This window comes from Emydura macquarii, unplaced genomic scaffold (assembly GCF_026122565.2).
Source record: "Emydura macquarii macquarii isolate MOO-44397 ecotype Brisbane River unplaced genomic scaffold, CSIRO-AGI_Emac_v2 contig_2422, whole genome shotgun sequence".
NCBI lineage: Eukaryota > Metazoa > Chordata > Testudines > Chelidae > Emydura > Emydura macquarii.
In genome coordinates, this window is record NW_027132559.1 from 36485634 (window position 1) to 36510212 (window position 24579).

General features: G+C 39.2%; 1 protein-coding gene across 2 annotated transcripts in view; it reads right to left on the minus strand.

The window, feature by feature from the left end:
* The window catches only part of ITGA8 (integrin subunit alpha 8), a 164393-nt gene that overhangs the window by 67317 nt on the left and 72497 nt on the right, over positions 1 to 24579 (minus strand). For both annotated transcript variants that reach the window (XM_067562285.1, XM_067562286.1), the window contains exons 16-21: positions 17739 to 17794; positions 17132 to 17286; positions 15215 to 15352; positions 14717 to 14784; positions 12999 to 13146; positions 427 to 519 (exon numbers count right to left, since the gene is read on the minus strand). In XM_067562285.1, coding sequence (XP_067418386.1) covers positions 427 to 519; positions 12999 to 13146; positions 14717 to 14784; positions 15215 to 15352; positions 17132 to 17286; positions 17739 to 17794 — 658 coding nt within the window. The remainder of the gene's footprint in view (positions 1 to 426; positions 520 to 12998; positions 13147 to 14716; positions 14785 to 15214; positions 15353 to 17131; positions 17287 to 17738; positions 17795 to 24579) is intronic.

Consider the following 24579-nt stretch of genomic DNA (forward strand, 5'->3'; position numbering starts at 1 on the left):
AAAGAATTACACCGGTGTCAGTGAGATCAGAATTGGGCCCAATAGGATTTCACTTACACTATAGACCAATAAAATATAATTTACTGAAGTCACATTAAAAGGAGGAAATTGGCACATCTAACACTATGAATAAGGATTCCATCTCCTTACCTTGGTGAAACTTCAGTGGGACTTAGTCCCAAATTATACTGGTGTAAGTGAGAGCAGAGACAGGCCCAAAGTCATGAATTTTTTCAAGCATCAGATTATTAGTCTTAAGGAAGTATAGCACTATATTTTATTACACCAACAATTTTCTGTCCAGATAAAGAATTTGTTTTAGCTGCTGCTCATTGGGATGCATTCTGCTAATTGAGTAGATTTCCATTAGCTCTCCTTAAAATTCAATTAGATAAAAATCAGCAAATGCATCTAGTTTTCTCTTACATTTGTTTCAGCCACCATGGGATTTCCAAGGTCACAAACCACCATTCTAGTTTCATTTTCCATCTTGTAATCACAGCTCAATACACGTAGTGCCTGTAACAAAAGAACACCAATATGGAGGTCAAAGGTCAGAGCAAAGTGTATCCTGTTGAGAAAATGCTTTTTTGTTTGTGAAATTTCTTTTGATTTCAAACACCTGTGTGCAGCTCTACATGAACACTTAATTGGTTAATGTTGGCTAGTGGTGGGAGTCTGACACCAAGAAGAAATAAATGGGAAACTATCCAGTATTTTGAGAGAGAGAGAGAGAGAGAGAGAGAGAGAGAGAGAGAGAAAGAGAAACCATTTCATTTCTTCTTTTAACATACTGCATTATTACTGTAGTGAATTGTTCCTACTGTGAGCAAAATACCAATAAGATACGAAAATGTTGTGTACGTGGAACATATCTCCCAGTGATTGCACCTGTGGTATAATCCATCACTGGATGTTTTTTGGGAACTGTAATTGGGAAGGTAGTTGTGAGTCAGGTCTTTAGTTATATTTTCTAATATATGGTAAATGTATTTAGAGCTTTAGATAAGCTCCATTTTCACATGTATACAAATTGATATTTTAAATTTGGCAATGAAGGAATTAGATTTTTGCATAAATAAAGAGTTAACGTTGTCTTTGTTCACAATAACGCAAATTTCTCAAATAACTTTTTTGAATTGTTCATCTGACTGTAATACTAACAGCTTTTACACAGACTTTTAGACCCCAGATTCTGATCCCTCATGTGCTTTAGCTTATTTTTTTCCAGTCTACTCTATTTTAGTAATAATAGACTAATACTGTGTACTTAATTCAGATTAAGATAGGGTGTGAATTTAAAGTGCAATAATTATTGTGGAATAAGTGTGTCCATCCAGAAAGTTATTAACTGCATGTAGATAAGCCCTTAAATCTCAAAATGCTTTACAAATGTGGGTATCATTATCCCTATTTTACAGAGGGAGAAAGTGGGGCATGTTGAAGTGAGTTGCCTCTGGTCACACTGCAATCTGGTAGGAAGGCTAGGAAAAAAGACTCACGTTTCTCAACTCCCAGTCCTGTCCCCTATCCTCTAGCCTGAACTGTTCAGTGTTCCCAGGGTGCTTTTGAGAACAACTTCAAAGATATGTTCACATCTTCCTCTAGCAGAGATATGTAAAGTTTTTCCAGTTTCTAGATAATGCTTGGTCCTGCTATAAGTGCAGGGGACTGGACGAGATCCCTTCCGCTCCTATGATTCTTCCTCCACTTCCCCTGCACCTCAAACCTCTCATCCGTGTACAAAGTATAAGATCCTGTATACAAAGTGCTAAGTGCAGAGGAAGCAGCAGTTGTAAGGTGGTGGAAGTTAAGAGACACAGACTAGAAACAAAACAAAGTAAGATCTGTCTTTTCTGTATCCTCTTTGACGTCTTTAATAAAAGAAACAAACACAGAAATAACAACAGAAGACACTGATCTTCTAAAAATCAGGATGCATCTGGATTTGTTGCTGTAGGTCTCTCCCACCTAATTTTGTTTAATTTTAAAGTTCCCACATATTAAGTAATACATGACAGGTTATGCTTTATATATGAAAGAGCTGGGATAACTCCAGGACACAGCCTGCAAGTTCAACCCATGGCCTTCCTGGCTGATGAAGGACAGCGTGGACCTAATAAGCCATTGTTAGTTGAGATTGGCAAGGGTGTAAATGTCTTAAACAAAGAAACTGTGAAGCTTCTGCCGATTAAACCATCTCTTGATAATGACAATATTACCAGTCAAAGTTGGTCAGTTGATACTGACAATATTGGTCAAAGTCCAACTTCCCTTTTTAGAATGGAAAAAATGTGAGTTTTACTGCATAGGTTCTAGAAGCAAAGACCCTCCAGGGAGAATGCCCTGCAAGCAACCCCTTCCCTCTTAAATCAAGGGCTGCTATATCGAGCAACTTTGTACTTGGATTGGGAATGGGAGCTCTGACACTTTGATATGCAAGGTGTTGGAAAAAATTTGGAAAGAGAAAGTAGTTAAGGACATTGAGGTTAACGGTAATTGGGACAAAATACAACATGGTTTTACAAAAGATAGATTGTGCCGGACCAACCTGATCTCCTTTTTTAAGGAGATAACAGATTTTTTAGATAAAGGGAATGCAGTGGATCTAATTTACCTAGATTTTAGTAAATTATTTGATACGGTTCCACACGGGGAATTATTAGTTAAATTGGAAAAGATGGGGATTCATATGAAAATTGGAAAGTGGATAAGGAACTGGTTAAAGGGGAAACTACAATGGGTAATAATGAACGGTGAACTGTCAGGCTGGAGGGAGGTTACTAGTGGAAATCCACAGGGATTGATCTTGGGACCATTCTTATTTAACCTTTTTGTTACTGACCTTGGCACAAAAAGTGGGAGTGTGCTAATAAAGTTTGCAGATGACACAAAGTTGGGAAGTGTTGCAAATTCAGAGAAAGAAGGGGATATCATACAAGAAGATCTGGATGACCTTGTAAACTGGAGTAATAGAAATAGGATGAAATTTAAGAGTGGAAACTGCAAGGTCATGCACTTAGGGACTAATAACAAGAACTTTTGCTATAAGCTGGGGATGCATCAGTTGGAAGTGACAGAGGAAGAGAAGGACGTAGGTGTATTGGTTGATCATAGGATGACTATGAGCTGCCAATGTTGATATGGCTGTGAAAAAAGCTAATGTGGTCCTATTGGGCATCAGACGAGGTATTTCCAGTAGAGATAGGGAAGTGTTAGTACCATTATACAAGGCGTTGGTCAGACCTCATCTGGAATACTGTGTGCAGTTCTAGTCTACCATGTTTAAGAAAGATGAACTCAAACTGGAACAGGTGCAGAGATGGGCTACTAGGATGATCCGCGGAATGGAAAACCTGCCTTATGAGAGGAGACTCAAAGAGCTTGGCTTGTTTAGCTTAACCAAAAGGAGGTCGAGGGGAGATATGATTGCTCTCTATAAATACACAGCCTTCCAAGGGGAGCAATGGAGGCAAAAAACCTAGCTGGCTTCAAACCGAGCTTGATAAATTTATGGAGGGGATGGTATGATGGGACAGCCTAGTTTGGCAATTGACTGATCTTTGACTACTAGCGTAAATATACCCAATGGCCTGTGATGGGATGTTAGATGGGGTGTCTGCTGAGTCACTACAGAGAATTCTTTCTGGGTGTCTGATTGGTGAGTCTTACCCACATGCTCATGGTTTAACTGATCGCCATATTTGGGGTTGAAAGCAAATTGGCAGAGGCCCTGGGTGTTTTTCACCTTCCTCTGCAGCATGGGGCATGGGTCACTTGCTGGTGGATTCTCTGTACCTTGAAGTCTTTAAATCATTATTTGAAGACTTCAATAACTCAATCTTAGGCTAGGGGTCTATTATAGGAGTGGGTGGGTGAAGTTCCGTGGCCTGCGTTGCGCAGGAGGTCAGACCAGATGATCATAATGGTCCCTTCTGACCTTATAGTCTATGAGTGTATGGTGGCCACCTCAAGGTGGAACTGCATTGTTGTGTGGAGAATGGAGGAGAGGGGGGAATGAATCCCTTGATCTCTCTTGCAGTGGAAGACAGAGAAAAATAATGTTTAAAGCTAAATTTGTATCAAGATGTTTAGTCTCTTCTTTGCTGGCGTTGCTAGAGTTCTCTCTCAGGAGGGTACAGTATCAGACCATCCTGGCTTTTGCTTCACACTGATTAATGAAGGTCACTGGTTAATAAATTTTCATCCACAAACCATCCACAATCTAATAAAGGACAAGTCCCTCAGTTTTGCATGAATCACTCAAAACTGATGTGAAAGATGAGGGACTGATTTTAATTAATCTATGAATATTGAATGTGACTGACTAAGGAAATAATGAACTTATCCATATGGGGGTCTAGCTTAGTGACAGGACTGTTAGGAAGACAATGCAAAGGGTCGAGGTAAAAGACCTTCTGATGAACTGGTTAGGAAGTTACAAAACAATAGCTTGGCTATTAGCCAAGAAGATACTCCTTTGCTTCAACCCAAAAGTTACACAGCTGTATTGCCAAGGCTGGGAATGGACAGACCAAAAGGACTTGAAACAGTTAAAGTCAGTATCTAGAGAGAGGGGCAGGCAATTGTCAATGAGATGTTCACAGAAGAACAGGCTGACAGAGAGACACAGGGACCCCTGTGGAGGGGGTCTGATGCAGCTGGGCTTTCCTAGGGATGGTAAGCCTTCGAGATGACAGACATACATATAGACGGTTATAGTGTTAAGTTCCTTTTTCTCTCATACTTTGCTATTCCTACTGTTAAGATTAAACAACACTTTGTTTTTAAAAAACAGCCTGGTCAGTGTATCAACTACTGGTTAGAGCTCCCAAAGGGTCATGAGCACAGTTCAATCTGCTGAGAAATTGTGGATAGTACACAGAGGGCTGTAGCCTGAGACCCAGTCTAAGAGTGGGAGACTTATGAGATCCCACCCTCTGGACAGATGAAGGCATCAATCCTGGCACCTTACAGGGGTGCACTCAGAGAACAAGGAGGAGTCAAAGGGATAGCTACCTCTGTAACTGAGACATCTGGTTGCAAATCCCATCTATTTGCTCAGTACTTTGGGGACAGGAAGTGTGATAAGGGCTGGTATTCTTTGATTTGCCTTTAATAAATTATCAGTTGGTTAATTTCTGCTGTGAGGTAAATTAACCTGCTACATTTCTGCATGCTTTTAAAGGATTTGTTAAGAGTGCTTGAAGCTAAAGACTAGGTACTCAGGCTGTAGATAAACTGAAATAAATATTCATTTACACTAAGAGTTGCAGTAAAATGTGCATGGAAATCTATGTGCATAAATGCAAATTGAACTCAATCTTTCTTTTGTGGAAATTTAGTTTCAGATATTACATAAATGTCCAATCATCTATATAATCTATACAGTTTAGGGTTGTTGCATAAAATCTGTACTATCCACCAGCACAAAGTACATCAGCCCGTATGTGACTTCCTCCTCCTAAAAGAGCCTAAGCAAATAGGTGGGTTTTGGAACTAAGTTTCAGAGATTCATGCAAAATCAGTGGCCTCATCCTTAATTGGATTGTAGGTGTCTAACGATACAGCATTTATATCGTTATATGTATGCCAAAGCTAATCTGTGCAACATACGGATGGAACAAAAAGTCAGCCTGTGATAGGATGCCCAAAATGTGAAATTATCTTTGGTAATACTTTTCTTTTTTTCAGAGACCACCTCTTAGAGGCGGTTAATTATAGAGCAGCAAAATTAGAAGTGTCAGAAGGAGGCTAACAAGGAAAAGGAGAGAGATTTACACATCCAGCATTGCCAGTTCCATTGGTTTCACATGTTAGTGAGCAGCATAGTAGATTCAGCCACAGAACCCTTTTACTAGCCGTGTGTAGCAATTTATATTTTTATAGTAACACGTGGCCTTTTTGGAAGTCTTGAACAGCAGCAAAACCCCACCAATTAACACTTGTACTCCCAGGGCACATTTTAACTGGAAGATGACTGGATGCTTTAAAAAATCCAGTCGCCTATAGAACAAACATGGACTGTCGCTGGTTGTCTCAGCCATGAACTACTAATTGGCAACAGAATAGTTAATGGACCCAGACCACTAAATAAAAATGCTTCCTGCTCCCTTTAAAAAGTTATTTAACCATCTTCTACAATTATATTTTCTCTGATGATGTGCTTGGACATACTTTTCAATTTACTGAGTGCCAGCAGACGGATTGTTACTATTCAAGCATAAGAAGACAAGGTCTCTGTCCCAAGAGGTTTATAATCTAGTTCCAATTAAATTGTACCTCATCTAGCTAGCAATCTTGTCCCCATTTCACTCACAAGATTTTATAAGTGAGGCAAGAAAGCTTTTTTTTTTTTTTTTTTTTTTAAAGTGTTTCACTCTCCTCCCCACAAAATCACAGTGTTAATAGCACTGGCTATCTGTGTGTGAGGAGAAGCCATGTGAGAATGTCTCCATACATTGCAGCCAAGGCTCTCATTTTGACTGTAATGACTCTGCTGTTCCCTGCCTGAGCAGAGACAGTGAGGTGTGCCAAACTGTTTAATGTCTTTGTCATGTGGACAAACACCTAGCAGGGGCTAGGAAAACAATTCATTTACTTCACTTTATGAGGATTTGGACTCCCATCTCATCCAGAGTGGAGAGGCTAGAGCCTGTGCTTATTGTGCCATCCAAGATCAGTGTGATAAGCTTTTGGGGGGCAGGGACTGTCTTTTTGTTCTATTTGTACAATGCCTAGAAAATGGGGTCCTGGTCTGTGACTGGGGCTCCCAGGTGCTAACACAATCCAAACTACTACTAATAAAAGTAGGGTTAATCATACTGTATTTCATTAACGAGTTGGCAATTTAAGGAAGAATCAATATAGATCATGGATCAAGGAAACAAACAATATCTTTTGACTTTAATATGTAAGATTAAGAAGGGCGTCAGTCTGTAGCTGGAGGATGAGGGCCTGAATCTTCACTGCCTTGCATTTTGATAGTCACGTATCCCAGTGCAAAGAATGACCACTCTGATTTCGCTACACAAGGTACAAGGTGATGGAGAATCAGAGCCTGAGGTAACAACAGAGTAACATACAGACATAGCACACTCAATGGTGCCTTGTATGCAGTGGAGTCCGCTGGAATAGTTTATCCACTATGGGGCCTATAAAGCAATGTTATTAGTTTTATCATTTTCCCTGAGTACCTAAAGTTTATAGAAGAGCCAAAATAATTTTTCCATAGACATATCAGACCGGGACCATATAAGGGACATATTCTTCTTTCAGTTAAGCCATTGTAAATCTAGAATAACTACAGAGCAAGTTGGAGTAATATCACACAGAGTACTGTTATTGCTCTGGCATTTATGCTGGAGTAACTGACAGAAGAATTTGAATCTAAAACTCTTGTGCATTTTTCATTTTCTTCTTTTCTCTTTTGCTGTATCAAAAGTGCATATAAATAAGTAAAGGAGGGATACATTTGGCCCATTTCTATTATCGAATCTGAACTTAATCTAGCTGTTATATTGGGACTGGTTTTGAGGAGCATATTGTCTCTGCCCTATTACAGGAAGGGCAGTTATGTAGGGACAATACTGAATATAGGCATGGAGAGGGCTACTGCCTTTCATACAGCAAGGTGACACTGAGGAACTTTGGGTGCAGAGTGCTAACATAACAGGCACCATCACAAATCTAAAGAACTGTGCAGAAATTACTGTGGAACTTCTCATTATTACATTATGGCAGTACCCAGAGTTCTAATCAAAATCAAGACTCCATGGTGCTAGGAGTGGTACAAACACTTAAGGAGACACAGGGTGAAATCTTGACCCCCCGCTGAAGCCAATGATAAACCCCCCCATTAACTTCAATGGGTCCAGGATTTCACCCATGGTTTCTTCCCCAAAGGCCTTACAAACCAAGAGACTTATGTTTCCATACCTGAGTGTATCTTGGATGTCTTGGGATAAGCAAGGAAAGCTATCTCTTGGAAGTCAGAACATGTAGAGATAAAGTGAGAAAGGCCAAAAGTCAAGTAGAGTTGGACCTTGCAAAGGGAATTAAAATCAATAGTAAAAGGTTCTATAGCCATATAAATAGGAAGAAAACAAAGAAAGAAGTGGGACCACTCAACCCTGAGGATGGGGTGGAAATTATGGATAATCTAGGCATGGCCAAATATCTAAACAAATACTTTGCCTCCATTTTAAATTAGGCTAATGATGGTCTTGGGGATAGTGGTAGGATGGCTAATGGGAATGAGGATATGGAGGTAGAAATTACCACATCCGAGGTAGAAGTCAAACTCGAACATCTTAATGGGACTAAATCAGGGGGGCCGGATAATCTCCATCCAAGAATATTAAAGAAACTAGCACGTGAAATTGCAAGCCCATTAACAAGGATTTTAAATGAATCTGTAAACTCAGGGGCGGTACTGTATGACTGGAGAATTGCTAACATAGTTCCTATTTTTAAGAAAGGAGAAAAAAATGATCTGGATAAGTACAAGCCTGTTAGTTTGACCTCAGTAGTATGCAAGGTCTTGGAAAAAATTTTGAAAGGGAAAGTAGTTAAGGACATTGAGGTTAACGGTAATTGGGACAAAATACAACATTGTTTTACAAAAGATAGAACGTGACAGATCAACCTGATCTCCCTTTTTTGAGAAAATAACAGATTTTTCCGACAAAGAGAATGCAATCTAACTTACTTAGGATTTCAGTATGGCATTTGATATGGTTCCACATGGGGAATTAGTAGTTAAATTGAAAAAGATGGGGATTAATATGAAAATTGAAAGGTGGATAAGGAACTGGTTAAAGGGGAGACTGCAACAGCTCATACTGAAAGGTGAACTGTCAGGCTGGAGGGAGGTTACTAGTGGAGTTCCACAGGGATCGGTCTTGGGACCATTCTTATTTAATATTTTTATTACTGACCTTGGCACAAAAAGTGGGAGTGTGCTAATGAAGTGTGCGGATGACACAAAGTTGGGAGGTATTGCCAATACAGAGAAGGATCGGGATATCATACAGGAAGATCGGGATGACTTTGTAAACTGGAATAATAGAAATAGGATGAAAGTTAATAGTGGAAAGAGCAAGGTCATGCATGTAGGGATTAATAACAAGAATTTCTGCTGTAAGCTGGGGATGCATCAGTTGGAAGTGACAGAGGAGGAGAAGGACCTGGGCATATTGGTTGATCACAGGATGACTATGAGCTGCCAATGTTGATGTGGCCATGAAAAAAGTTAATGCGGGCCTTGGATGCATCAGACAATGTATTTCCAGTAGAGATAGGGAGGTGTTACTACCGTTATACAAGGCACTGGAGACCTCATCTGGAATAGTGTGTGCAGTTCTGGTCACCCATGTTTAAGAAAGATGAATTCAAACTGGAAGAGGTGCAGAGAAGGGCTACTAGGATGATCCACGGAATGGAAAACCTGCCTTATGGGAGGAGATTCAAAGAGCTTGGCTTATTTAGCCTAACCAAAGAAGGTTGAGGGGAGATATGATTGCTCTCTATAAATACATCAGAGGGATAAATACGAGGAAGGTTGAGGAATTATTTAAATTCAGCGCCAATGTGGACACAAGAACTAATGGATATAAACTGGCCATCAGGAAGTTTAAACTTGAAATTAGAGGAGTGAAGTTCTGGAATAGCCTTCCAAGGGGAGCAGTGGGGGGCGAAAAACCTAGCTGGTTTCAAAACTAAGCTTGATAAATTTATGGAGTAGATGGTATGATGGGACAGCCTAGTTTGGCAATTGACTGATCTTTCACTACTGCTGGTAGATATGCCAATGGCCTTGTGAAGGGATGTTAGATGGGGTGGGTTCTGAGTTATTACAGAGGATTTTTTCTTGGGTGTCTGGCTGGTGAATCTTGCCCACATGCTCAGGGTTTAACTGACCACCATATTTGGGGTTGGGAAGTAATTTTCCCCTAGGGCAGATTGGCAAAGGCTCTGGGGTTTTTTTGCCTTCCTCTGTAGCATGGGGCACGGCTCACTTGCTGGTGGATTCTCTGTACCTTAAAGTCTTTAAATCATGATTTGAGGACTTTAATAACTCAGTCATAGGTTAGAGGTTTATTATAGGAGTGGGTGAGTGAGGTTCTGTGGCCTGCATTGTGCAGGAGGTCAGACTAGATGATCGCATTGGTCCCTTCTGATCTTTGACTCTATGAGTCACATTGGAAGTTGTTTTGATAAAGCCAGATATGCTGAAAGTTAACCCTATGCACGGCAAACAAAAGGCTTATCCATCACATTAAGCTACTTAAACTCTATTCATGAATAGAATTAACTGGAAGCACTCTTTTATACCCTAAGCATATGTATTGGATCAGCCTTTAAACATATGAACCTGATGTACCTGAAAGTAAGACCATTTTGGGAATAAGATGATTAAAATGGCTATAAACACTTCTCTTTTTGGCAAACTTCCTCTTTCTATATTGACAGAGAGGTAGAATGCAATGGGAATGTAGAGAAAACAGTGTAAAAGAATGTTAGGGATTTACAGAATGCATATTTTAATCCATTCATTTTTCCATTTCAATTTGGTTTTTTAAATGACAGAGATTGTATATTCATCTTTGTCAGGACTACAACAGCTTTGGAAGACTGTGGTAGCACAAAAAAGCAGCTGAAGATAGAGAACAACAGTACATTTCTTATTAAATGCCACATGCATTTTTTACAACATGGGCAAATAGTACAATATCAATTTCTCTGTCACACAGACACTTTGGGTTTCATTTTTTAGGTTTTATTTGTACTCCACAATAAAGTTTTCAATGGTATACTCTTTTTTACAGTTCTAAAATCAATAAAAGTCATTGGTTTGCTTTCAATACTATATGAAAATTTACAGAAATGTAATCTGCTATACAAAATGTAATGCTGTATAATAATTTTGTACACAATAGGACTAATGTTTTGCTATTTTCAAAAAAAGACAAATAGCAACCCCTGTATCTGAATAAAGGTTAAGAGATTAAGAGATGTAAAGGGATACAAACCATTTTTGGAGGGTGGGGTTAATGTTTTTGTAACAAAAACCTGAAAGATTTTTATGAAATTTTGACAAAAAGGGCATTTTTCATCTAAAAATTTTTCCCCACCAGTTCTTATCAGAAGACTCTCCCCTCTCCGGGATCCAATCCAAAGCCCACTGAACTCAATGGAAAGATTCTGATTAATTGCAGTGGACTTAGGAATCCCCACCCTCATGTCAAAAAGAACGGTTTATTGCTTCTTGTGAGCAACCAAGTAAAATAGACCAGCCAGGTGATGAGAAATACAACTTCTTTCCTATACATCAGTCAAAAAAGTCAGAGAATTACTGTGAGAGAGCAGCAGAAGAAAAATAATTAAGTAGCAAGGGTTCAGGGAAGCTGTTTTTAAGTAATTGTACAGGGTGGAGTTCTCTTTAATTTCTAACAATATAATCTTTAATAACATCTTCACTTCCTTTCTCATCATTTCCTTTAACTGGGTTTATCCTATTGTTACAGCTTTCAGTCCTTAGCAAAGTAGATTGACAGAAGAAGAATAAAGAAATACATTGTAGATTACTTTCAACTCAATTAACAACATTTGTCTCTAAAAGGGAAATTAACTCTCCTCCGATTCCTGGGGCCTTTCTGTGTGTTACATTCCAAACATTTAAAAAAAGAAAAAAAAGTTAATGTTCCAACAGTTTAAAAGATTTATGTGCAGATGAAGTAATATATTCTTACTGTCCAGCAGTGAATAGGTGAGCTCTGTTAAAAGAACAAAAATGGATGGGCCAGGGTCTAAATGGTTACAGTACAGATCAGTTGGACAAGCTTCTTCAAATAGCTTCTTTCTAAACATTAACATAACCTACGATTTCATGCTTCTTAGCCTATGGATAAGACCTTGTCTACACTGGCGGCCGCGTGTAGGATACATGTAGTTACATGTCACAGTGAAAAGCAGGTTATGCCCGGACCCTTTCTCTGCTGCCTCCCCCCTACCAGAGCCTTTCCCTGCTGCTGGAGACTTTCCCTGTGACGGACCAAGGCCCTGGCAGCTCCATGGGCAGTGGGTATAATAAGCTAAAGCTCCTGCTTGGCCTCTGCCCCTGCCTCCACCCCTGCTCGGCGCCCGCCTTCACTCCACCTCCTCACCCCTGCTTCATCTCCTCCTCCCATCCCCACTCCCCACAGGAGCAAGCAGTGGGCAGAAGGGTTCAGGGGAGGGGGCGGAACAGGGATGGGAAGAAGCAGAGCGAGAGTGGGGGGGGGCAGGAGGAGTGAGCAGTGTGTGTGGGGAGCCTTGTGGGAGGGGGCCAAGCATGGGCAAGGACTGGAGCGGGGAGGGGTGGAGCATGGGAAGGACCTCAGGGGGAGGAGGCAGAATGGGAGAGGGGTGTGGGGCAGAGCACAGATGGGGCTTGGGTGGGGCCTCAGGGGAGAGAAGAGCAGGAGTAGGACCTCAGGGGGGAACCTGCTTTCCAAATTCAAGAGGCATGTGCCGCCGCTGGGCAGCTCCCTACAGCAGGGAAAGGCTCCAGCAATGGGGAATTGCGAGCGCCTTTCCCTACTGCTTTCCCACTTCTAGAGCCTTTCCTTTTGCTGGGAGTAGTGGGACACTACACTATTTTTAGCAGTGTAGCCATGGGAGGTACTTCCTGGGCATGCAGAGAGCTGTGTAGGGCACAAACCCTAAGGTTCTGGCGTGTCTTTACTCCACTCACCTTAGCAGTGCCTCACCGTCTATTTATACCCATGTTGGGGTGGGGCATACAGTATATGTACCATATAAACCGCTATAATGTAGACATAGCCTAAGTTAAAACAATTGATCTGAATGTAAATACACTTTTTAAAAGATTTGTACTACTTTGGTCTCTGATTACAGCCACCCATCTGTTATCTTACCTCAGCTAGAATACGTAGTATGCTTTAACTCTGTGCAAATCTTTTTTCATTAAACACGGAATACCCCAACATGATTACCTTGTGATTTCGTTCAACACCCGTGTAATCTGCTTCAGGTGGGATCTTTATATAAAGCTCAGCTTCATAGGCTCCTTCCCCATCATTCCTTGGGTTTATTATGAGCATGACACAATTTTCTTCTCCAATTATTAGTTGATCTTTATCTCTATAAAAGCATACAACTTATGACGGAATTTGAAAATACACAATTAATTGAACTATAAACATGCACAATTAATCAAACTGCATGGTCCATTTGCTCTCCTAGCATCTATACTAAAAAATGTAGCAATTTACAAAAAAACCTGCCTTCAAATTGTATGCTCAACCAGCTACACAGTATGCAATTTACAACACAAAAATAATCCCATGGGAGAAGCTCCACAAAAAATTTGCAAACTCTGAAAAATGGAGTGTAGTCTAAAAAGATGAAGAAGGGGTCGGGGCAAATACATGTGCCACTGTGGACAGTCAAAGTAAGTTATAACAGAATATGGGGAGCAAGTTGTATTAAACTCCAAAGTCTTGATTGCGTCCTAACTACACAGGAATAGCTGATATAGGAGACTAAATTCCATAAGGATCTCCCATGCACTGCTCCCTTGGAGTGGAGAAAAGTTCAGTGGGATTTCAGCTCTCCTCTCTGCCCCTTTTTCCTGATGGAATGAGAAAGGATTTCAGTCCCAAAAACCAGCACATCTCTTGAGATCCACTGAGACTAGAACGGGGCAAATTTTTCTGACTAATAGTTTATTCACTAAAAATGCTCTTTCAGATCAGCCAAAACTATTCATGAATTTGACATAAATTTGCTAAATAGTTTCAGCCAAAAAAAAAGAAAAAAATGTCCGGGCTAAATTCACAAGGGGACTTAGGTGCCATTCACAAAAAAAGGAGAGGCAGTGGTGGAGTCTCCCTTTATAACCTGTAGCCCCATGGCTAGAAGAGTCACCTGAGAAGTCCTGGGTATGAATCGCCATTCTTCCTGATTCAAAGCAGGGACTTCTGACTTTTTGTTTCACCAAGAAAACTGAACATTTTTCTTTTAGGCTTAAACGTTAACAATTTTAATTTTTTTTTTGTTTGGCCAGTGAATCAAAAAAATCAATTATTTGCACAACCCTAGCCGAGACACACAGTGGCTCCACATTGACTGTTGCCTCCCATGGTCTTCTCCAGTTCCTTGACAGCTCAACTCCAGAGCCATTATACTGCTATAATTCCTTGTCGCTCCTGACCTATAACCCTTTCCCTTTACAGACCCCCTTGCCAGGCTGAGAATTTTTGTCCCCAGATTTTTTTGACTTAACTAAATTATGACATTGAGAATCAAGTGCCAAGCACAAAAACAAGTGGGCCATTAAAACAAATAAAGTGAAAAGCCCTTTGCAACAGAAATTCATATTACCTACCGATACACAGGGGCGGAAACAGAGCTGTTTGGCTGTATGTTTCTCTATCATTGTTGAGTACAGTGAATGTTTGGGACAGATACATAGACAAAAATAGCCATATGCAGGATTTATCTTTCTCTGTCCTTGAGAGGAAATGGGAGAACAGACAAAACCTGGAAACCTGGTACTTGGTATCAGTAAGTAGGCATTGACTGATCTGAGTTTCATGTTTCATCTAGTAGTTAAAACAGTTAGAAGTGTCTATGTTTTCTTCTGAGCTGTTTTAATGAAAACCTGTATTTCTTTTAGGAGTAGCACACAAGTTTATTTGTTTAAACTTACGGTGTGGCTGAAAGTTTCAAATCAGGAATGCACATGTTGTCCTCTCCACAATCCACCAGAATGTAAGCCTGTAATGTTCGAAACATGTGCCAATAATATTAGAGTTTTTTCTAAAAAAATTTAAGTCACTTCCTTGTCTTGATTATTACTAGGAATGACAAAAATGAAGGGGTTACTTCTGCAAGCCTTTACCCACATGAGTAGTCTCAATGACTATGTATGTAATGGTTTGTAAGATATACAAATATATGAACCTTTCAAGTTATTTCCCACTGTAACTTGGCTTACATGGGCCACAATGCAATCAAAACATTGAACACAATGTAGTTCTGCAAGAGTTTTAAAATATGCCTGGTACTCTATGTCCATTAAATACACATTCTGAATTAATTAAACCCTTGTTGCATAACTTCTGGGAACACAATGATATACTGTTTTAAGAAAGATTCGACAGATGATATGTTTATGTGCGGAACATATTGCATGCAAGGTCCATACCTGCTCCCTAACAGTGCTTTCTTGGTAATAGTTCAGGATTGGTTTCACAGCTAAGCCATCTACAAAAGTGGATTCATCCAAGCTGTAATTCAAACTAACACTGATTGGAGATAATTTATCTCGAAATTCTGTTTCATCCTGTGAAAGGTAATCACATAATAAAAATAACACTTTAAAATGGTTGCTAATGGCAAGGTAATAATGGCCATGAATTCAGGGGTTTGTCTCTACTGAAGGAACAAAGCAACGAGTCTTTGAAAAGTATGAAGACATTTTTGATGATGTGGAATAGTTAGGAAAGCGAGGTTACTCACCTCTAACCGATGTGCACAGAACACATTGCCTCCACAGACCCACACTCTGGAAGTAACTTGCTGAGCTGCGTAGACTCAGAACTTTTTCAAAGCAGTAGCCTAGAATGAGGCCGTATCTAAAACTCCCATCAGTTCTTGACCACCTGGCAGGAATGGAGGGAGAGCACGTGTGGATCTGTGGAGGCAATATTGTTGGTTTGTTCCAAAACCAAGGATTTATATACATCAGCCTTGGTAAAACTCCACCATCTTTACTGCCTATGCATTCCCTTATGTACTGCCGAAATCCTTCTTATCCTCACCTCACCTTCCTCTGCCTTTCCAGGTTGGCCTTAATGCCTACCCTGACAGTGTATTAAGCAGTTCCCAATACAGGTGAGTGACGATAATCTTTTCTTCTTCATAAATATACCTCCACAAAGCAACAGTCTTGGAGACTGGGGAGCAATAGTCCTCCTGGAGGTTGTCTGAGGAGAGGACAAAGACTAAATGACAGCTTTGCTAAATCAGCTCTCCAAACTACACAGCGATGTTGAACAAAGGTTTAAAGCAATGCTCCAGAGGGCCTCCATATATTTCTTAGCTACAGGGATTTGGTGGAAATGTGCCTACGAAGCTGCTATGGCTCTTTCAAGGATTCTGCATAAAAAAGATGTGGTGACTTTCTCAACCGATAAACCTCACTTCCCTTTCTCTCATAGGGGAAGTGGGTTAAGCAGATAGATGGTTCATATTAGCTATTTCAGACTCCAGATCCATCAAATAAGGAAAAGAGGGGTTCACTGTAGGAAAGGAGGATAAGTCACTATTATTATTATTACTTTGCACTTATGTCACAATTTTCCTTCATAGATGTCAAAGCGCTTTATAAAGATGGGTAACCATTATTATCCTAGTTTAGAAGCTGAAGAAACTGGGACACAAAGAGCTTAGCTGATTTGTCTATGTCTTTCTGTTTTATAGTTATTTTCTAATGAGTTTCAGTGTTTTGTTCTCATGCACTAAAACACCATCAGTCGTGGTCTGCAACTGTTTACATCCAAATAGTTTTCTTTGTTTCCTGAAAATGTTTCTAACAACATTTCAAGATCTAATTATACATTTTAAAAACAGCTACATTTTAGCTCTAACCTGCTTGATGGTGTCCCTTTGAAATAGATATTGAAAGTGAATTATCATTACATTTAACATTTAATACAGTTATCTTACTGTAGATACAATAAGTGATTTACACAGTACATACATGCATTAGGAAAAGGAACACTTAGGCAGAATTGCAGGAAAAAATTCCTGACAGTAAAACATATGAGGCTGAAGACTTCTCTCCCAAGGGAAGCCCCATTCTTTGAACCCAACTAGACAAAAGATTTGTATGGAACAATCTTTCATTGGCAAAGAAATAGACAAGGTGACCTTTTAGATCTTTCTCACCTCTAAGTTTGTGATTATAGGATGTTCATGAAAATTGCTTTTACTTTTTGGTCATTCATATTTCTGAGATTAACAACATGATTGGCATTTTCCTATATTATTCTATTTTTTTTATTCTTCCCATAATATTAAAACTATGAAATGACAGCCAAGAATATTTTAAACAACTTACTCGGAGATAAACAACAAAGTCCCGGCATTGGAGCTGTTTGTGTCTTTCTATCACAATGGGGAAGAAATGATATGATTGTTGGTAATCAAAGAAGAGGGTCCTTTTAACAGCTCCTTTCTGTTTCAATGAATCTAATTGCAATTCAGCTTGCAGTGCTAGAGAATGTAAGTAAATTAAACATTTAACATGGGATGAAAAAATAGTGAACAAAATTATAGTCAATAACAAATTCTTTCCAGTAAAAGTAATCAAACTCTACATTTCAAAATGGGTTGCTAGATTACAGTACACCAGACACTGATCCAAAATACAGAATACATATAATTTGAATTAATCTGTGTAACTTTATTTTCACAGTCTACATGTACTGTACACAATTTCTATTTCCTATGATTCTTTCTTTTAAGAGCATTACAAAATAGTCAAATTCTTGCTTTTATTTTGGAAATTGGATAAACCTTTTTCAATTTAAATAAACAAAACAAAACCAGACTGTATTTTCTTAATTTATAAAGGACCCAATGCTGTGTTCCTTGAATGCAGTTAAAATATCCAACTCAAATCAATGGGCCTTAAATAAATTCATAGGTATATAAAATTTTCTTACCTATCTTATCTGAAATACTTTGACCTTCAAAAGCCACACAGACTCTTACAGTAAAACTATAAAAAGCAACAAAGAAAAAATAATTATCAACAGATAGAGCTCTCTGTCACTGATTCCATTATTTCTCAGTCCTCCTTTGCCCCTTCTTAAAAGTTTTTACAGAGCACTCGCTGCCCCAAACTAATTCAGCAATCTGTCTAACTAGCTCTGATTAACAAACAGCCTATACACAGTCCTCTTTTAGTTTCTTAGGATGCAATTTAAAAAAAAGCATCTGTGCATGTACACAGCTTTCAGTCCTGTATTCCTTACATACCAAAAACCCCAAAGGATGAAATCCTGATTCCACTGAAATCAATGACTAAAACTCCTATTTAATTCAGTGGGACCAGGAATTCACCCACATACTTTAATATAACATTTTAGTGCCCAAGGAATTAGAGATCAGGCCAGAGAGTTTTCCATTTCAATTTTAAACTTTGTTGCAGTTGCCTGTCAGATCAAGCACTAAAGTAAAAGGTGAGAGAAATTAATTTTTCAATGTTTGTTATTTATTACATAAATGCACTGAAGTTGTATGCTAATAGCTTTGTTTCTGGTATGTTGTTTTCAAATGCCATGACAAACTCTGTTCACAGCATAACAGCCAACAACATGTCACTAAAGATAAACATACTGCACAAACTTCAACACATAGTCACCTAAGTTATATATTTAAAACTACCCACTTTCTTTTCTCTACATGCCATGTCACTGATCTTTACTTACACTGAAAAATTAAAAGAAAGACCTTGTATAACTATATAGACTATATATAACTATATAGACTGACAGCACTTTATTTTAGAAAATTCTAGTGCATGTATTTTCTTTAATAAACTCATTATTTTTGTCTAATCAACATCTGTAAAGATAAAACCATAAAATGTATTAATGCTTGTGGAAAGGTTTCATTTTACAAAGAGATGCTTTATTACACAAGATAACATATAAATGTTTAATGAAATGACATTCAAAAGCTTTCACAAATAACCATTGATGGTCTGTTAAACCATTATAACAAAGTTAGTGCTACTATTTGTAAGCCGGGAGTGGGCGGGCACGAGCCCCCCCACCACTGCTAAAGGCCCCTCCCCCAGCCTAAGGGAAGGAACCACTGAGCCCGGGATACAACTAATTATGGGGGACAACTAATGAAAAAACAGGCGGGGGGCGTGGGGTCAAACGAAGAAAACCAGAACGGGACACTGAGCAGAGAACCCCGGATAGCACCCACTGCCCCTGGAAGGTGTCAAGGGAGCCAGCGGACGCTGCCCAGAGGAACTCCACCTGGATGCATAAGTGCACGAGGGAACGGAAGTAGACCCCACAGTTGCAGAGCACTCCTCCTGCCAACCTCCTCTCCCTGGTCTTGTAGATGGCTATTTTGGCCAGGGCTAGGAGGTGCTATTAGAAAGGCATTATTTCCTGCTAATAGACACCACTAGAAACCCACCTTTAGTAATATGCTATTGATGTCTAAGGCTATGTCTATACTAGCATTTTTGTAGGTAAAACTTTTGTCAGTCAGGGGTGTGTGTTCACACCCCTGCCCAACACATGTTTTACCACCAGAAGCACCAGTGTGGATAGTACTATGTTGTGGGAGACGCTCTCCTGCCGACATAGTTACTGCTGCCTGTTGGGGGTGGTTTAATTATGCTGGTGGGAGAACTCTCTGCTGTCGGAGTAGAGCAGTTACACTGTAGAGACCTTTCAGCTTCACAGCTGCAGCGATATAGCAGTGCCACTGTTAGATCTCTTGACACTACGTACTAAAGACACAATGCTGCAAATCCTTACTCCCCACATGTAGTCCCATAGTTAGTAATGGGAGTACTCATTTCATTAAGGTTGCAGGATAGAATATTAAAACTTGCAAATCTCCGTAGTTACTAATGATTCTTAGAGATTATTAGAATCATTCTACACAGAGTCAGTCAGCATGGGAGCTACAAAATCGGCATGTTTCACATCAGACAATGACAACAAGTTGGATAAAATCCAAGCATTCCTGAACTGGTCATTGCTTTTAAATACTACCCTAATGTTACGGTATGTACCAACATACTCATGCAGTCAATTCAAAACTAGTAATGTTACCTCTAGAATAACCTCTAATCACATTGTAATTGTGTATTAGCTTCCTCTGACAAGTATAATAAAAATGTGCCACATCTGGGATTCATATAACATGACCTTACTCAACATCTTCCTTCAGGGCAAACAATTTGCTTCATACCATTAAGCCAGACTTCATCATAGGCTCCAGAAGCTATTAGAAGTGTTGATTCCAATTCTGCTGAAAAACTGCAAATTTGGACCTATTTACATTTCTCCTAGAATTACTACTTAGAGATGAATAATTGACCATTTCTTAATATACGGGAGAGTCTACAGCAGGCATTAAATGGAGAATATGTACTTTGTTGAACTGATAAGCAAAGAGTTTAGTCATCAGCCTTTATAGGCCAAATTGTGGCACAGCTAGGACAGCCGTGCAGGAAAGTAAGGGGGCACAAAGTGCCCTCTTATACCCGTGTGCCAGCTATCTGCATAACAGGTAGCTGCACGAGAGGGGACTCAGACTTGTGGAGCTGTTATATCCCCTCCCCACTCAGGTGGATGGGAGCAGTAGGGGGTATGCCAAACCTTGGCTCTGCCCTCTCAGTGCCCCTTGTGGTCTAGCTATGCTATTGTGTCAAACAGCATGCTGGTTAGAAACCGTCACAGCGTTCTCATGCCCTGTAGCAACAAGGAAACCCTTTTGCAATTCAAAATCCCCTTTCTTGGCTGATCCAGGGACAGCGCAATAATGCACTGTCCCACATTCAAGGTGATGTATTTCACTCAGATTAAATGACATTTAAGATTAAGGTGTCCATTTAAGACTAGGAAATTTATATTTAAAGCTGGACTTATAGATCTTCATGACACAGTATAGGAAGCCTGAGATCTCCCTGATACAGTATAGGAAGCCGGTCCCTGATAACAGGGGAGTGAAGTTCTGGAACAGCCTTCCAAGGGGAGCAGTGGGGGCAGGAAACCTAGCTGGCTTCAAGACTGAGCTTGATAAGTTTATGGAAGGGATGGTATGATGGGACAGCCTAATTTGGCAATTAACTGATCTTATATTACTAGCGATAAATATGCCCAAAGCCCTGTGATGGGATGTTAGATAGGCTGGGTTCTGAGTTACTACAGAGAATTCTTTCTTGGGTGTCTGGCTATTGAGTCTTGTCCACATGCTCATGGTTTAACTGATCACCATATTTGGGGTTGGGAAGGAATTTTCCCCAGAGCAGATTGGCAGAGACCCTGGGGATTTTTCCCCTTCCTCTGTAGCGTGGGGCACGACTCACTTGCTGGTGGATTCTCTGTACCTTGAAGTCTTTAAATCATTATTTGAGGACTTCAATAACTCAGTCTTAGGTTAGGGGTCTATTACAGGAGTGCGTGGGTGAAGTTCTGTGGCCTGTGTTGTGCAGGAGGTCAGACCAGATGATCATAATGGTCCCTTCTGACCTTATAGTCTATGAGTCTATGAATCTATGAGTATCAAAAAGGTTGAGAAACAATGAATCTAGTCCAACCCCCTGCTCAAAGCAGGATCATCCCAAACTAAAGAAGAATAGGGCCCTCTTTTGGATGGAATTGGAACTGCATGTCACAGGTCCTTGAAATGCTAGCCCAGCTAATGTGAGCTACTTTAGCTCAAGTCCTAGTGAGCTGTGCTTTAGAAACAGGATGATCTAACTTGTGTCCCTGGCACCATCACGGTGTGCAGCACAGTAACAACTGTGAAATCATAAATGGCCACAAAATTGGACACTGGGAATATTTAGGGCAGAAATATTTGTAATGAGATCACACAGTTTAGTCATAAACACCATTAGACTGGTGGTAAGTTCGCTATATTTAAAGTAATATCATGTTTAAAGCAGATCTTGTGATGTTTAAATAGGCTTGTCTGTATTATAGGAAACCCTATGTTCATAAGAAGTGGGAAAAGCTAAAAATAACAGATTTTATATTTGATAAAGCTGAGAGAGTTACATCAACTAAGCAGGACTGGAGTCAGACCGTTTTCTGAGATCTGGAAGGTTGATTTAGAGCTCTGTGGAAAAATGGAATGAGTTCACCTACAAGCTTCTTGCAAATGACAGTTGGTATGGTGATTACTCAAAAAGCAGGATAGTTTTGAACAATTAAAGGAAGAGAACTGATGCAGATAAGAAACAACTGGGAAATGGCACATTTGTCCTTTGACTGTATGGCCTTGCCTGTCTCATCAGTCTTGCCTCGCTTGAATTGGATGACATGGAGGTAAGAACACCAGAACTTTGTCTTCCCTACCATGTCTATCATTGCTACCGCCAGGAGAGCTACATTAGTAACTACAAAATTAAACCCATGCGTTGAACAGACAAAAAGTTTTTTCCTCAAAACCTTGAGACAACAGAACATTTTGCTTGAAATAAAACCATACTCTTCAATCTGATGTAAAAAACACATCTGTGTATTTTAATTCTAACACAACTGAATGTTACAAGAATAAAAAGAGTGATATCGACATATGATACAAGCAATTTTATCTCTCTAATTAGCTTATTATAAGTTGTTTGCCTTCAGTTTGGGTGCAAACACAAGCTAATTAATCTTTGTATATACAGTCACTCATGTCTTTTGTACCAGCTGAATATTTGACGTTGTGAATAGCTGTAAATATTATTTAAGATACATTGGTTTGGCCTTGCGACTCAATGATTAGCCGTTATCCATCCCCTAGGAGAGATGGTGTGAATGGAGCCTGGAGACCCAAAGCTTGGTCTACCAAAAATAGAGAGGGATGTAGGTTATGCATTCCACAGTGTGGAAACGCTGGACTGTAGAAAATGTTTTGACAGAATAGTTTTCTGCTGAAAGATGAAATTTCATTGAAATAGACATGTTTCATAGGAATGTGTCAGTTTTGACAAAATTTTCCATGGGAAAAGGTCAAACAAAAAGTTCTGACTTTCTTGTTTCATTGTGATAGTATTGAAATGTTTTAACCATCATTTAGAGTCATGTAGATTTTAGTCTATTAAAATATTAATTTAAATATATTTATATATTACTTTTTTGTAATATATTACATTTAATATTGTAATAGAATATAAAGGCAAAACAACAAAGCCAATCAACACCTATCTAAATAAAACAAAGTTCCCACCAAACATTTTGATTTTCATTAAACTACATTTTCTCTGATCAGTATGGGTGTTGGAGGACTCATCCCTACATGCCTCATGCCTACACCATAGTCTTGCCAGCCCTGCCTCTCAGATGGGAGGACGCAGTTAACTGGCAGAACTGCAAAAGTTCAAGTCTTTCATATACGTGATTCCTTCCTGGCTCTGTTCTCTGTGGAAGGGAAGACTGAGCCTTGGCTTTTACTTAAGGACTGAGCAACTGATCTGTCATATGAAATGCACGGTGATTTGCTGTGTTTACGACAACAGAATAGGGTCTTTGATTAAATTACAAAATGTTCCTAACCTTTAATTAGTATTTCAGTATAATTCTAAACTGTTCTATTCTTAGTATTTTAGCCTAAATAAAATTAATGGGTGTAGATTATAATCACAGGGTTAGATCATATAAAAGTAAAAACAAAATGAATCAATGGTCCTGACTTGAACTTTTTTTGAATTTTCATTTTGTGGGAAATTTTGAAATTTCAGCTTTTCTTTCCAATCTGGCACATTTTTTTTTGGTCTCAAAATATCAGAATTTTCCATGAAAGAGAAATTCCAGTTTTCATCCATCTCTTCTGAACTGTAGTTTGTGACAGAAAAGATTTGATTTTGGTTTGGAGATGTGGAGATATGTAATGCATAAAGAATTTGGTTAGGGACATATCAATACGATACACAGAAATGAATGTCAGTTCCTAATACTTATTTACTCTTATTGATAATTCATTCAACACAAAGGGAAATGTGGTTAAAGATTTGATAGTATAGACTCCTATTCTGCTCACAGCTGAATCCTTGCCAGCTACTCCACAAACATCTACAGCTGAGCAGCAGAGGCAGATATCCCTCATTTTGGTGAACCATTCACTATAAGCACATAACAGTCAGAAACTTCTGTGTGGAAAATACACCTAAAGACAACTTAAAGTGATGAATTTGAGACGCTCCAATATTAGGTATATTTTCAGGTTGCCATGGTAAAAATCATTAACCCGTGCCTAATCCCCTAAACCACAGCAATCTGCATTCAAGTCACTCCAACCAAAGTTTTTAATGTCTAAATCCATATTTTCTGGAGATACTGATCACATCATTTAAACTGATCGGGAGTAGCAAGTACTTAGCACTAGAAATGATCAACAATTATTAACTTCTCCTCCCTCAAAATAACTTCCCTGAAAAATGTTAGGCTTGTTTCCATTTTGCAAGTTTAAAACTGACCCAATTTTTGTTTTTTCCTCCAAATATTTTCACTATTTTTTTATTAAAAGTTTTTTAGACATATTTCATTTACTGAAAAGCAGGTTCACTGAAAATTTTCAAGAAACAATTTCAATAGTGGTTTTGATAATGATACATTTTAATTAAAAATTGCAATGTTTTTCTTTGGCAAAAAACATCATCCCATTTTACAGAGTAGGCAATGGAGGCTTAGAAATGGTAAACTGCTGGCCTGAGGGATTAATGTAGTTTGGTGGATTTACAGTGGGAGGATGGTCAGCACTTCTGAAAATTAGGACTTTTCAAAATGCTTGAGATTAGGCACCCAGAAATGGAGATAG